Raw genomic sequence first — 13,972 nt, forward strand, 5'->3', positions numbered from 1 at the left:
CAAACTTCACTTTTAACTACACGTTTTGTCAAAATTGAGTTATGACTGAAATCGGGTCTCTTAGACCAGTGTTTCCTTTTTTGCTGCAAGTACCCCCACAGCACCATTAGTAAGGCTGAAGTACGCCTTCATCGACAAAAAAAAAACAAAGATGTGTACCAAAGACTAAATATCATTTAACATTGATTATTATTGATCAATCAGAATTCGTTTGATCTATAAAACGCAACAGTCTGGTTCCGGAAGTAAAAATCCCACTCATTTATACCATAGACTAATTGGTTTTCAACAAAAACGTATAAACCTTTAAAGACCTACCGTGAGCTATGAGGCTGTTCATCAATGGTACATGCTTCCGTTAAAGCCATCCCTCTTATTATCTCAACTTTATTGTTTAAAAATTGTGTTTGATAGCGGAATTCATTGTAAACAACTACATTACCCATGGTACAGCAGATCCACCAATCAGAGAACCGTGGCCAACGAAACCCGCGAAACGTGCCTCGGAGAGACCACGCACTCCTATGATGCACTGTGAATTACGTAATCGAGTCAGTCTCCCTTCACCCTTAAACTACTTATATTTTTGTACATATCGGGATATTTTGCAATATACGTAAAATATATTGTTTCTATACTTACAAACAACAACCTAAAATGAATAGTTTTATATATTCTCATTGTTTTTTATTCATTGACATAATTCGCAATGCTTCAGGGGATTGTAGTCCGTGCCCTCAGTAAAGACTTGTACCTTTGTCTTTATGTCGGATTTTCAAATACTTTTTTACCCCAAAACAAAGTTTGTGATGTGATTCACCTCGGAGCTGGTTGGACTCTTTTAAAACTCTTTTATGAAGGATTTTATAAATGTCTATGAAGGAAAAGAATGGGAAAAATACTTCTGGAACCCAGACGGATGAAAAAGTGGGAGGGCACTTTTGCGCTCTATTGACATCCCTTTATCAATACCCAACAGGGCTTGGGACTTCCCAAAGATTTCCCAATTTCTAATTTAATTCAGAATAATTTGGGTATATTTCAACTATAATGTCAATTTTGCTTACATATGAAAAAAAATCTTTCAGTTAATTCAAATAATGAAATATTAATTTAAAAACATTTATTTTAGCGTTAGTTTTTCATCATTTTGGTCATATTTTAGCTTTTTAAAAATGTACAAATTCCATGTATTCCCTCAATATATATAATGTCTTTAAATTGCATATATCCCATTCATATTATGTTTTATTACATGTAAATTGTTTACATGCATAATTTGTACTATTTACAAGTATTTACATTGATTTGAAGAACAAGAGCTAAAACGTTACTGTCTCTTTAAGACTACTGGTAATTCAGAGTATGTGAATGGAGTGGCAACAATTTCTCCTCCGCGCTCAAAGCATTCTATAATCACTCCACTTCAGCTCCACTCTGGATTGTCCCTTTCCCATTTTTGAAACATCAAAAACATTACCAAACCCATTAAACTAATGGGTTTGGAAATGGGTATGATAATACCAATCCTGTCAAATCATTGGTCAATTTTTAGGCTCAAAAATTACAAATACTGTACATACAGTATCTAATCAGTGCATTACCATGTGTGTGTGTGTTTGGCTGGATAATCAATACATTTAAGAGAGTCAATATAATCAAAATTCTAGAATAGAATTTCCTTTTTTTTAACTTGACACTACACCTTAAAAAACATGCTGCTGATGGCACGTGACACTGAAAAAACATGTTTATGTAAACAAACAATTAATAACAGCTCAGAAGGACACAAGAACGCTTCCTGTGTGAACAGCCCCTTAATGACTTGCCTTCTAGAATAGAGGCTTATGTGGCCTGTGCATACCTGCTCCAGGATGGTCTTTCTCTTCTTTGCATCAGTGACGGCAGAGAGCTGCATTTCACCCATTTTCTTCATTTTCTCATCCATGTCGATCTTCTGTTCAAGCTTCTTGATCTCAGTGCGCAGCAATCGTACCGTGTCCTCACGATGGTGCTGGCGGGCTACGGCCGTGGCACAGGCTGAGTGGATGGCGGTTATCCAGTTTTCCAACTCCGTTTGACCTGACGTCTGAAAACAAGTGGACCCAAACATCGACATTACCACTATTTCCTGGTTAGTGATATTTTAACTGAAATGAGTAAACTAGGTCTGGATTAAACCATCTAATAGCATTCTCCATATATATTAGGTTATATCTCAAGGCCATATGCCATCAGAGCAAGAAACACAGGTTCTTTCGACACAAATAAATAAATAATAAAATGACAGTCGCACAGATTGACTGTCAGGCCTGACTAGCAAACCTTTAAGAATGTCATCTACAGGGGGCCTGGGTAGCTCAGTGGTAAAAGACCCTGGCTACCACCCCTGGAGTTCGCTAGTTTGCTAGTTCGAATGCCAGGGCATGCTGAGTGACACCAGCCAGGTCTCCTAAGCAACCAAATTAGCCCAGTTGCTAGGGAGGGTAGAGTCACATGGGGTAACCTCCTCATGGTCGCTATAATGTGGTTTATTCTCGGTGGGGCGCGTGGTGAGTTGAGCGTGTTTGCCGTGGTGGATGGTGTGAAGCCTCCACACGTGCTAAGTCTCCGTGGCAACGCGCTCAACAAGCCACGGGATAAAATGCGCGATTTGACGGTCTCAGAGGTCCTCCACCACCTCGTGGTCACTACGCGACCACGAGGACTTAAAAAGCACATTGGGAATTGGGCATTCCAAACTGGGAGAAAAATGGGAAAAATAAAAAAAAAGAATGTCACCTACAGGGGGGCCTGGGTAGCTCAGCAAGTAAAGACGCTGATTACCACACCTGGAGTTGCAAGTTCGAATCCAGGGCGTGCTGAGTGACTCCAGTCAGGTCTCCTAAGCAACCAATTGGCCCGGTTGCTAGGGTGGGCAGAGTCACATTGGGTTAACCTCCTCGTAGTCACTATAATGTGGTTCTCGCTCTCGGTGGGGCACGTTGTGTGTGGATGTCGCGGAGAATAGCGTGAGCCTCCATATGCGCTAGGTCTCCGCGGTAACGCGCTCAACAAGCCACGTGATAAGATGCGCAGATTGACTGTCTCAGACTCAGATGCTGAGATTCGTCCGCCATGTGATAAGATGTGCGGATTGACTGTCTCAGACTCAGATGCTGAGATTCGTCCTCCACCAACCTGATTGAGGCGAGTCACTATGCCACAACGAGGACTTAGAGCGCATTGGGAATTGGGCATGCTAAAAAAAATTACAAAAAAGAATCACCTACAAAGCAGAATACTGCCACCTGCCAAAGAAAATGTCACTGAGACCCACAGAAATTTAGAAATAGCACACTGAAATTTACAATGAAACAGTAGATCATGAGCAATGCCTTGGGAGAAATGGAAGCCTAAGCGATAATTCTGACAGAGGACTCGTAGTAGCATTACGTCATTCATTAAATTTCAGAATCTCATCCAATCATTATCTAGCCTATGCCTTATAAGATCCCATAGCTGTGTCTCATTGCTCATAGGCCGCATTGCTTTCACCTACCGCCACCTGAGCACCAGTAGTTTAAGTCCTGTCCCTTCCGGCAGGATCTGATGGTTCGAGCGAGAATCCTGACACTGAACCGTAGGATGGGATAACTAATCCATGTTATTCCATACTATCGATTTCTCTGAGCGAATTGATATCAAGTTGAAGATAACAATAAAATCCAGTTTTGAAGCTACAGAATCAGCTTTGTGTTTGCAAATGTAGAGGATGTAAATATCATAGATGTTATTCAAAGTCATCTGTTGTTACAATACCTTAAAAAATGTACACTCCAGAATTTGAGTTCATAGGAGTAACTGGAATTTTGTTTGCCCTTAATATTAGTCTTTTTAGATCTATGAGATCTTACCTGGAAAAAGAAGGCATCTCCCAGTGCATTGCTTAGGCAAAACACAAAGTCTTTCTTGGGATGCTCTGGTACGGCCTGGACAATGCTGTTCTCCACCCAGACTGCATGTTTGTGAATGCTGTTGTGGTCGATCCCTGAACGCCCATCCGTTTCGTAGAAAAATAGAGTGCATCCTGGGATATGAAGGTGAGAAGGAAGATTAGATCAGATTATGCCGTGCAAAATATTTCCGTGATTATCATATTTCCGTGAAGATCACATCAGATTATGCCGCGATTATGTGTTGTTGTTTTGTGTTATTTTACTCTGCTTTGTGGTTTCATGTTGTTTAACTATTTTTTTGTACTATTTTGTTTTGTTTTGTTTTGTTTGCATTTCAATCCAAGTTTGTGTAAAAAACCTTTTGGCAGTCATATCAAGAACGAGTTAAGAAATAGACGTTCAAAATCACAGTTGATATTACTTCCAGTTCATACATCATGCTAGAAATTAATGTCAAGCACACTGCAGTGTGCACTGTTGCATACTACACATTTTAGTAAATGTTGTAGTACTATTCCATGCATACAGAAAATATGCATACTATGCACAGTATACATACTATTTGCTGTAGAAATAGTAAAAATAGTATGCTAGTATGCTTTTCAAACACAGCCTGTGTCTCACCTTTGAGTGACACCCAGTACTGTTTCCACTTTCGTTTTGTTGCTGACTCCACCCTCTTATTTTTCTTGTGCACCAGGAAGTTCTTCACGGCCAGCATACCAGCCTTCCGCACAGTGCCCTGCACCGTGTTGAGCAGAATGTCCGATGGATAAACGGAGCTGAGCGTACCGCTACTCCTTTCATCACTAGCAGCCGATCCAGCCTCTTCCAGACACTCCCGAGTCTGCCGCGAGTTCAAGTCCAGTTCCTGCCGGAAGTTCTCATAAACCCCCTGATCTCCACCCGGCTGGCGCTCACGATCTCCTCCACCTCCGCTGCTACTGCCACTGTCGCTTCCCGCAAAGATGCTCCCACTAGCAGTGGAGTAGACAGAGAAGGAAGCCGACATGGCCTTACAACGGCGTGATGAATGCTCAATTTCAGCTGCGCCACCGTCAATACCGCTGTCTCCATACTCACTGCCCTCGCCTGCCGCCGAGATATCCTACATACATGTAGAGACACATAAACACAGCAAACATTCAGGGTACGATAAAAGACAACACTCCTTCTACAGTGACAACACGTTTCATGAACTTTTGTTCTCTACTTGTTTACTTGTGCATGACAGAGAAATAGAAAGAGGAACCCTGCATGAAACGTGCTACAGAATGGATGTTGCTTCCCTTTGCTAGCACTGAAACACTGCCTATGTATCTCACAGAGTTCCTCTCAGGTAGATTGTGAGAAATATTATGTTTCAAAATAAAAAGCTCTCAGCAGGTGCCCAAAGTAGCTGTGAAAGGCTTGAACTTGTCACAAGGTTTTTGGGTTTGAAGAGTCTACGGAGACTCTTTGAAAAGCAAATCTAACTGAAAGCTCTTTGAAAAGCAAAGACAGTTTACATCAAATCAAAACAAATATGCACAAAAATGATAGTTGAAGCGTGTCTGAATTCTGTTTGAATAAAGGATCAATAGGTGTCTTTACCTTTCACATTTTAATAAAGACCCAAAAGTAGATGCATAGTTTGATAGTTCACCAAAAAATTATTATTAACTCATTTACTCACCCTCATGTTGTTACAAACCCTTATGACTTTCTTTCTTCTGTGGAACACAAAAGGAGATTTTAGGCTAAATGTTAGCCTAAGTCACCATTCATATTCATTGGCATTCTCCATAATCTCCTTTTGTGTTCCACTGAAGAAAGTCATGTAGGTTTGGAACAAAATGAACATTAGAGTCAATACAACAACAATGACTTTTATTCACTGTCACACAAATCATGAAAAAAAAAGGCAGAATATCAGTTATTAACACTTTTCGCCTGTTCCTCACACAATGCTATCTTATGACATCAAAACACTTTTGCTATAGCACATGATTTGTAAGGTGATACATTTTAACATTTGCATTATAAAATGAACTCATGAATGAATAAATAATGAATTTACAAGCTTGTTCAGAGCATTCACCTTAAAACTCAACTGTTTTCAATCTCACATTTGCTTTATCTGACACTGTCTGTTAGGTTTAGGTTTAATATTTAGGGTTGGTAGGTAGGTTTTGTTGACTTAAAATTCAATACAGAATTAACTTTAAATACCCCATCTGTTTGGGACAGCATTTAACTAACTTTCAGGGCCACTTTTAGTGGGCATTTCACCTTGAAACTGCCACAATACGTGTATGACCCATGTAATATCGTTTAGCAAAAATGTCGCCACAGTCACGTAATTTTCACGAGATCATGCTGGATGAATCATGAGCTGTCTTAATTTTGAGAGGATGTGAAAAAGCATGTGTCAGAGGCATAACTCACATGCGTTGTTTTCGCACGTCGACCCTGCATACGCGAGCAGATATGAGCCTGGTGATTGGACAGTCCTTCCGACAAGCAGTGAGAGCGACGACAGGGAAGCGTGTATGCTCCATATCCGTTCCCGTCCTCCTCCGCAGGAGACAAGACCTCGCCGTTTTTTACGCCCACCTCTATCCTCTCGGGATCATGACTGTTATAGAGATGGTGGGAGCCATGAAGAGGAAGTAGCCTTTGTGTGCAAAGTTCGTCCAAAGAGTTTGCTCTCTCTCCGGAGTGAGATTCAAGCGTTCGTGGGCTGGAGGTTTGACGTCGACCTCCACAGTTGTCGAAGCCTTTGTCTTCATCCTCATTTGTCCCGATAATCTCCTCAGTGCTGGTCAGATGCTCTTGGCTTAGATCCGACAGAGAGAATTCCATGGAATCCTCTCGCCACATGTCCGCAGATTTGGAGCGTTTCTTCTTGAAGCTGCCACCCTCTCGAGGACCATCTCTGGTTCTCTGAAGGTACCTGTCCTCACTTGTGAAAAGTCCCTCATCATCACAACCGTCTGGGACTACTGTGTCCATCTCCACTCCGTCCTCAGAGCCCGGCGTGGTGGTAGGGTCATGAAAGGACACTGGCCGCAAGTTCATGGCCACCCGGTCCACCCAAATGGTTCCTCCATAGCCTTCCAGAGCATCGGGTTCATTGAAGGGTTCAAGGCCGTTTTCGGTCAGGGATTGTGGAATGGAAGGGGTGCTGCTGGATCTCGTGCTAGTCTCAGAGTTGCGGTGCTCAGGCTTGCTGGACAAAGCGTGACGTGATTGCCGAGACTGCTTGTTGATGCGAAGGGATCTAGTCATGTGCTTTCGTGAGAGGTGGCCCTGCCCCTCACAGTAGTAGGCGTGGTCTCCATTTTGGCTCTCCACGTTCCCCATGGTTTAACGTCTGTGAAAGACACAACAGTTATTAAATGCCCAGATCTCATTGCCAAAGAGCCTATGTGACATTTCAATGTAAGATTTGCAAGTCCTTGGGGCTCTCAAACTTGATCAACCAGCAAACACACCACATTCTTGCTATGCAATCTAGAGATGGCAGAAAAGAGCCACTGGAGCTCTGAGGCAGCATACCTGCTTAGTCCAGCACTTACAGTATCTAAAGGGGGAAGTTTTAGGATTCAAGCATTATTACAGTACCAAAAGAGAAAGCACTGAAACAAAAAAGGATGTACCTAAAGCGGAGGAAGTCAATCTCAACATCTCTAAAAGTGAGAGCTGAAGAGCATGTGATCAGAGCCTAACACCAGAAATATCTCTGATCCACACAATGACAGAGCGAGAGAGGGATGGAAAGAGTGGGATGTGAAGCCTCTCAACCTGCTGTGGTGGGAACATCAGTGGATTTTTACAGTGACCTCCATTAGAGAGTTCACCATATATGAATCTCAGTTAAAATCTGTTGAAATTGTTGGAACAACTCAATTAGAGTACAAATCAGTTAAATTAGTCACACTTCCAAGAAAGAAACTGGATGTAATCATAGGTATCCACTATTCACCATTAATGGAATTCATTTTTGGTGAGTCACCTTAAAGGTCAAGTGTGTAATTACTTATTGCATCACCAATTGAAATTGCAAATAATGACAAACAGGTTTCCTGAACACTCCCCCATCTGCCACTGGTCGTAAAATAGATAGCCCTGCCCCAAACTCCCACCATTGGTTGAGCCAATGTTACTATGTCAGGCCTGGTCATAAGGCTCAAACAAAAAGAGCCACAGTATTTACACATTTTGGAGTGATCAACCTATAAAAGCTTACTTATGGTGGTCTATCTACATTAAGCAGGTATAAGAGAAAGTAATGTATCATCAAACTGCACAAAACAAATAAAAATAAAGAAGATCTACACACTTAAGTAAAAGATGTGAAGAGATATTGTTTTAGTGCTATAGTTCTATTTTGTTAGAGCATGATATAATGTTTGTGAAATAAGCAGCAGTACCTGAGGCAGAACCAATGGATCAGATGCATTTCCACACCGGGATTCTTCTATTTATAGACATCATTGTCCTCATCATCAGTCCTAAGGCAGTTTTCCCTGAAAAACAAACATAATAGACATTTTTAAACAAAGGGAATAGAGGAAGATTAAGTCTAGACATAAGGATTGTTTGGAGATGTACAATAATGTGCTGTTTGGAGGTTCTGGGTTTCTTAGGATGTGATGGGTAGATTACAAGATATGTATGAGAAGATGAAAGCACACCTGGTTTAAGGTGCGGTCACAGAAAAACACAACACTCATACAATCGACACTTCACACATCCTCCCTACTGCACAAGAGGAAGAATTCGCTCAGATTCGTCTCAGTTCCTTCCTTAAGAAACCAACAATAAGGTAATTATGACAGTCTTAAAGCTGAACCTCGGTTATATCATCCTCAATGCCAATCTGACCTATTTTTTTTCTAATCCAAGGCCTGCACAGAGAGAGCAAGAGAAAAAGCCTCATCTACTTACTGCAGCAGGTATAAATATGGGAATTCAGATCAGACTTTATGCGCTCTGAAAACACTTTTTGGATTAGCCTCAGAATAACATGCTCACTGTTCCACTCACCAGGAGATAAACACATGGAGAGAAAGAGAAGGAGAGAGATAGATAGAAGAGGAGAATGAGCATTTTTCTGGTGGGTATAGAACATTAGATCCATTTAGAGGGAAAAGTAAATGATCGGAAGTTATAGTACTGTAGAAACCTCTATTTTGTGTTCCCATCCCATAAAGCACCAACTCATTCTCATCTCTGTACCAGATATTCATCTAAATGCAAACAAAAAACAACATCTGAACAGTAAAACAATTTTGATCAAAGTGCCTTGGTCTATCCTATTTGTGTCTACTGGTATTTGCTTAGGCTTTTTCAAGCTAACATACTGTACTTCACTTTAAGCTGATTAGGGTTTGTTTTTTTTTAAAATCCCAAAACAAAGACTAACATGATTAAATATAACTCCTCCTAGAGCTTTCATGCTACGTTCACCAAATTTGGTACAGACCTTCAGACTGTTTTGACTTAGTATGCTATGTCTTTTCTAACTGATCGGACTGTCAATTTTCCCGTAGTGGGCAATTAAATATGACAAAAATCCCAAGATTACGTACACCCTGTCTACAACAGAAGCGAACGGTGCAGTGTGGCACGACAAAAGCAATTCGCTCCCATTATAATCAATGATTCTGTCTACACTGGATGCATAAGTCACATCACGCCAGTAAACGGTCATTTTGTGCCGCAAAACTGCCAGGTGGCACTACTGCTGCCCAAAAGACAAATAAACGTTTTAGCGTCACTTCGACGCGTAGGGTTGCCACCTGTCCTGTAAAATACGGGATCATGCCTTATTTAAAGATAAAATTATGCGTTTTGTCCATGATTTGTCCCATATTTAAGCTGGTCAGATGGTGTCACGGTGAAATCGTTCCAGATGGCTAATTTAACATTGATATAAGTTGGAAAATGTGCCTATGGTGGGTAAAGGACCGTCTGAAAAGTCCACAAATGGTGCTAAAACTGGATTTTTTTCTATATAAATGTTCAATAAGATCAAACAATGTATGAATACAATCACTGAGACATAAAGACAAGTATAGGTGAAGGAAGAAAATAAATATATGTATAAACCAACCAAAATGTGTACATAAATAAGATAAAGGAGACAAATAATCGAAAAGATAAAAATAAATATATTTTTAACATATAAAAGATGTATTTCTTTTTTTTCAGTCAGGGGTCAGGAAAGGTCTAATTTCAGCATATAAGAAAGGGTATACAATTTTTATTAATAATGCATATTAACTCAACGCATTTATTGCTAAAACTGTGGAGGATGTGGTTATGGGCCGTGATCCCCCCACCCTCATTTAATTGTCCCTTATTTTAAAACTTCAAAAGTGGCAAAAGTGTCCCCACTGGCCTACGTCCAGTGGGGACAGGGTGTTAAACTTGTAAATTGTCAAAAAATTCAAAAGTAAACAAATTCTCTCTTTTATTCGTATCAATCTATCTATCTATCTATCTATCTATCTATCTATCTATCTAGGAGGATTGAAAGCTCTAGAGCGATAGCTAGCTAGCTTCCTAATTAGCTGGCTGTTTGTCCTGCTGTTATGTCTGTTAAACTTTTGAACCTCCAGCTTTTAAAAGTTTTTAAAAGTAGGGGCGAGTTTTGCATGGCAAGCACCGTTCATTTTCTTCAGAAAATGTAAAAATCTTTTCTTTTTTTTTACTCTTCTTGTAGTGTGTGCATGTGTGTGTATTGTTACACCCTGCCAGAGGGTTTGTGATTCAAAAAGTGTATATCACAGAAGCTAGTAGATGTGTGTGTGTGTGTTTAGGCCAGTGTTTATTTCTCTGGATCATGTCCAGTTTCAGCAGTAAGGGTCAACAAGACCCTAAGGCCACAAATGAGGGAGAGAGAGAGACAGAGAGAGAGAAAGAAAGAGAGAGAAACACAGCTGATGCTCTCATTCTCAGGATGACAGTCTGCAAAGTTGTGTATGTGAGTTTTTTGTGTACATGAGAGCAGCAATAGAAACTCCGCACTGCAGTAAGTCTACTCAACCTTGCTGTAGAGTTACATAAACTAGAGCTGACCCCATTTTTTGCTGTTCTTCACTCCTTTTCACAGCTCCGCCTTGCTATCTCTGCTCTTTCCTGTCCACGTCCAGTTAGATGCTTCATCCTCCACACTGCAGTTTAAGCTTTAGAATTTTATAAAGGCAATAAATGTATGCTATTCATTGGTGTGGAATAGCGGGCCCTCTCTGTTCTTTGGCAAAGTAAAGTGACTTGCCTTAAAAAGACTTTGGAAATCTTCTTCCAACCTGGTTTTATAGAATCATGCTGGTATACCTATATTTTTGCAAAATTATTTCATTGCAAGTATAGTGATGCACGGTTGTTAGTGAAATAAATACTAGAGGTGCTACAACAACAACGTTTATTCACTTTCACACAAATCACAAGTAAAACAGCAGTTTATGAACACTTTCACTGTGTTCCTCATACAATGCTATTTTATGACATCTAAACACATTTAATATTGCACATGACTTGTAATGCGATACATTTCAACGTTAGCATTACTGTACATAAACAGTTATATTAGCAAGCTGATTGAGCACTGCACTTGAGATTTATTAAGAGCCACGTAATATCTTTTTGCAAAAATGTCACCAAAGTCAAATAATTTGAGCTATGATGGTATATAAGCATATGCACGCTAATCAAGCACAGATTTGATACCATCTGATTTGATTCCCTTAAATATCAAACCTTCGGCTACAAGAAAACAGTCCAGATGGAATATCACAGCAGGGATCTACTGTTAAAATGTCATTGCAGCCATAACTGAAAGGTTAACGAAAATCGATGAGAGAAACTGTGATCCCAATGAGTCGAGCAGAAAACTTGAGTCAGCGAATGAACCGTATGGCCTGCAGCCCACTCTCCCCCTCCCCCGCCCTCTCCCACTCCTCACCTACATGATACTCTTTTACGTACCTGGTGAAATTTAGCAGTAATAATATGTGATAAATCTCAACGTGATGACATCAGGCCCCACACTACCACGAACACTTCCGTGATGATACGTAACACTTGCATATCTAAGTAAAAAATACAAATTCTGTCATCATGAAATCACCCTTATGTTGTTCCAAACCCGTATGGCTTTTTTCACTTTCATTATATCAAAACAAGTGGCCAGGACATTCTTCAAAAATGTACCTTTTATGTTACGCAGAAGAAAGAACGTCGTACAGGTTTGGAATTACATAAGGGTGAGTAAATGATGACAGAATGTAAGTTTTGGGTAATCTATCCCTTTAAGACACCTAAAAAAATATTGTTTTGTGGTATGGGCTTGATGTTTTGTCATCTCTGAGCCGGACGTCCCCTGTGGGGTAGAGGCAGGTGGAGAGGATTGAGGAAGGGTGTGTGGTGGTGGAATTGCCTGCTGAGCCTTGCACAGTCTCACTGTGAAACTTTAATCATAAGCACTTAGGAGGACACCTCCTCCACTTCACTTCACTCACTGTGAAGAATGTGCTAGCCTGTGCTCCGTTATTAAAAGCACACACACACACACACACACACACACACACACACACACACACACACAGAGACGTTTGTTTGTTTGCTTGTTTCTTTATTTCTATATTTTTTTATTTCCTGTTCCCCTCTCTCATCATGAATGCTTTCTCCCCCCATCCTCTCTTCAGCTGAGCATAAAGCTAATGTTTGGCTGTGAGCACGGTGTGCATTGTAATGGAATAATGAAATGGCCTGACTCTAGTGAACGTCCCTCTCCCTCCCTCAGATACTCTTTTGTTTGAGGAGAAAGGGAGGCTACAGAATAGATCACCAGCACACGCACAGCAGTGTGGGGCTGAGTGTTAAAAAAGGAAGTCATCACAGCTTTGCTTCCTTTAGCTTCCTTCAGGTCACACAGAGGGCTATTTTGAAACATCCTTTATGAAGAATACAGTGACTAAAGCTGCTAATATACTGTAACTTTTTATAGTTTTGTAGCACACCGTAACTTTTTCTCCCCTAGCTATCTCAAAAGCGTAGAGCGAACAGATGGCAGCGAGGTAAGGTGGTTGCGAAAACAAATAACACTCTTAGATATTAAATTCAAAAGAGCTGTTATGAATCACAAAATCTATCATTACTGAAGTGTAATAATCCGAAATGTCTCCTCATATCACATTATAGATGATTAAAGCACATACAGGCCTGCTTGAAAATATCAACAGCACAATTTTACCTGCAAATAAAAGTCTGATAACTCAATCAGAAAACTTTCATTTCATTCAGTCAGATATTATAATATATAATATTTTCTACTAGAAAAGGCATAAAAAGCACTAGGAGGCTCCTATTAGTCATTTGTTATGGATAACAGGAAGAAAAGGCATATTTACTAGACAGACAAAGAAAAGCTGTGAGCGACGGCTGCTGAGAGATGCTGTAAGTGGAGGGACAAGCAAACAGAAAAGCTTTATTCCATTCCCTAAACCTGCTCCCATTAGTCTAGTACTTAGTGTTTTGTTTCTGTTGCCTGTTTTTAAGGCCTGGGGCAAAGAGCAAGGTTTAGAATCTCCCCAAAGCCCAGCATTGGCGCACAGAGTTGCAAGAAGGCTTTGGGGGCTTTTACTGCCCCACTCAGTGATAAAGAGAGAGTAAGAGCAGACTTTAGTGGATGAGAAATGCAATCCATTGTTCCCTCAGATGGATTCTGTAATTTTTCATGTGCTCAATCTGCTCTTGTTAGTGTAATTGAAAGAGCATAGACAAAGATGGTCTTTCTCTGCTGATTATCCCATAGATACTCACAACTACACCGTCATCATCATGTGTTCATCAAGAAAATTTTGCTCTTTATATTTTATTAAAACAATTTACATTTTAAATGTAATTGACGTTTAAATAAATTTTATTTCTTACATTTATTTAGTTTATTCAGTTTAAATATAATTAAAATGTATTTTATTATTTTAATAAAACAACTTAACTATTAATTTAAAACAATGCATTAATTATTAATTTAATATTAT

At 40.1% G+C, this 13,972-nt stretch overlaps 1 protein-coding gene across 3 annotated transcripts in view; it reads right to left on the reverse strand.

Moving 5' to 3' along the window:
- LOC127433843 (rho guanine nucleotide exchange factor TIAM1-like) overlaps positions 1–13,972 on the reverse strand; it is a 107,486-nt gene that overhangs the window by 44,015 nt on the left and 49,499 nt on the right. For all 3 annotated transcript variants that reach the window (XM_051686107.1, XM_051686106.1, XM_051686108.1), the window contains 5 exons: positions 8,354–8,449; positions 6,366–7,293; positions 4,563–5,046; positions 3,897–4,069; positions 1,865–2,089 (listed from right to left, as the gene is read on the reverse strand). In XM_051686107.1, coding sequence (XP_051542067.1) covers positions 1,865–2,089; positions 3,897–4,069; positions 4,563–5,046; positions 6,366–7,283 — 1,800 coding nt within the window. In that variant the 5' untranslated portion in view covers positions 7,284–7,293; positions 8,354–8,449. The remainder of the gene's footprint in view (positions 1–1,864; positions 2,090–3,896; positions 4,070–4,562; positions 5,047–6,365; positions 7,294–8,353; positions 8,450–13,972) is intronic.

This window comes from Myxocyprinus asiaticus, chromosome 43, assembly GCF_019703515.2.
Source record: "Myxocyprinus asiaticus isolate MX2 ecotype Aquarium Trade chromosome 43, UBuf_Myxa_2, whole genome shotgun sequence".
NCBI lineage: Eukaryota > Metazoa > Chordata > Actinopteri > Cypriniformes > Catostomidae > Myxocyprinus > Myxocyprinus asiaticus.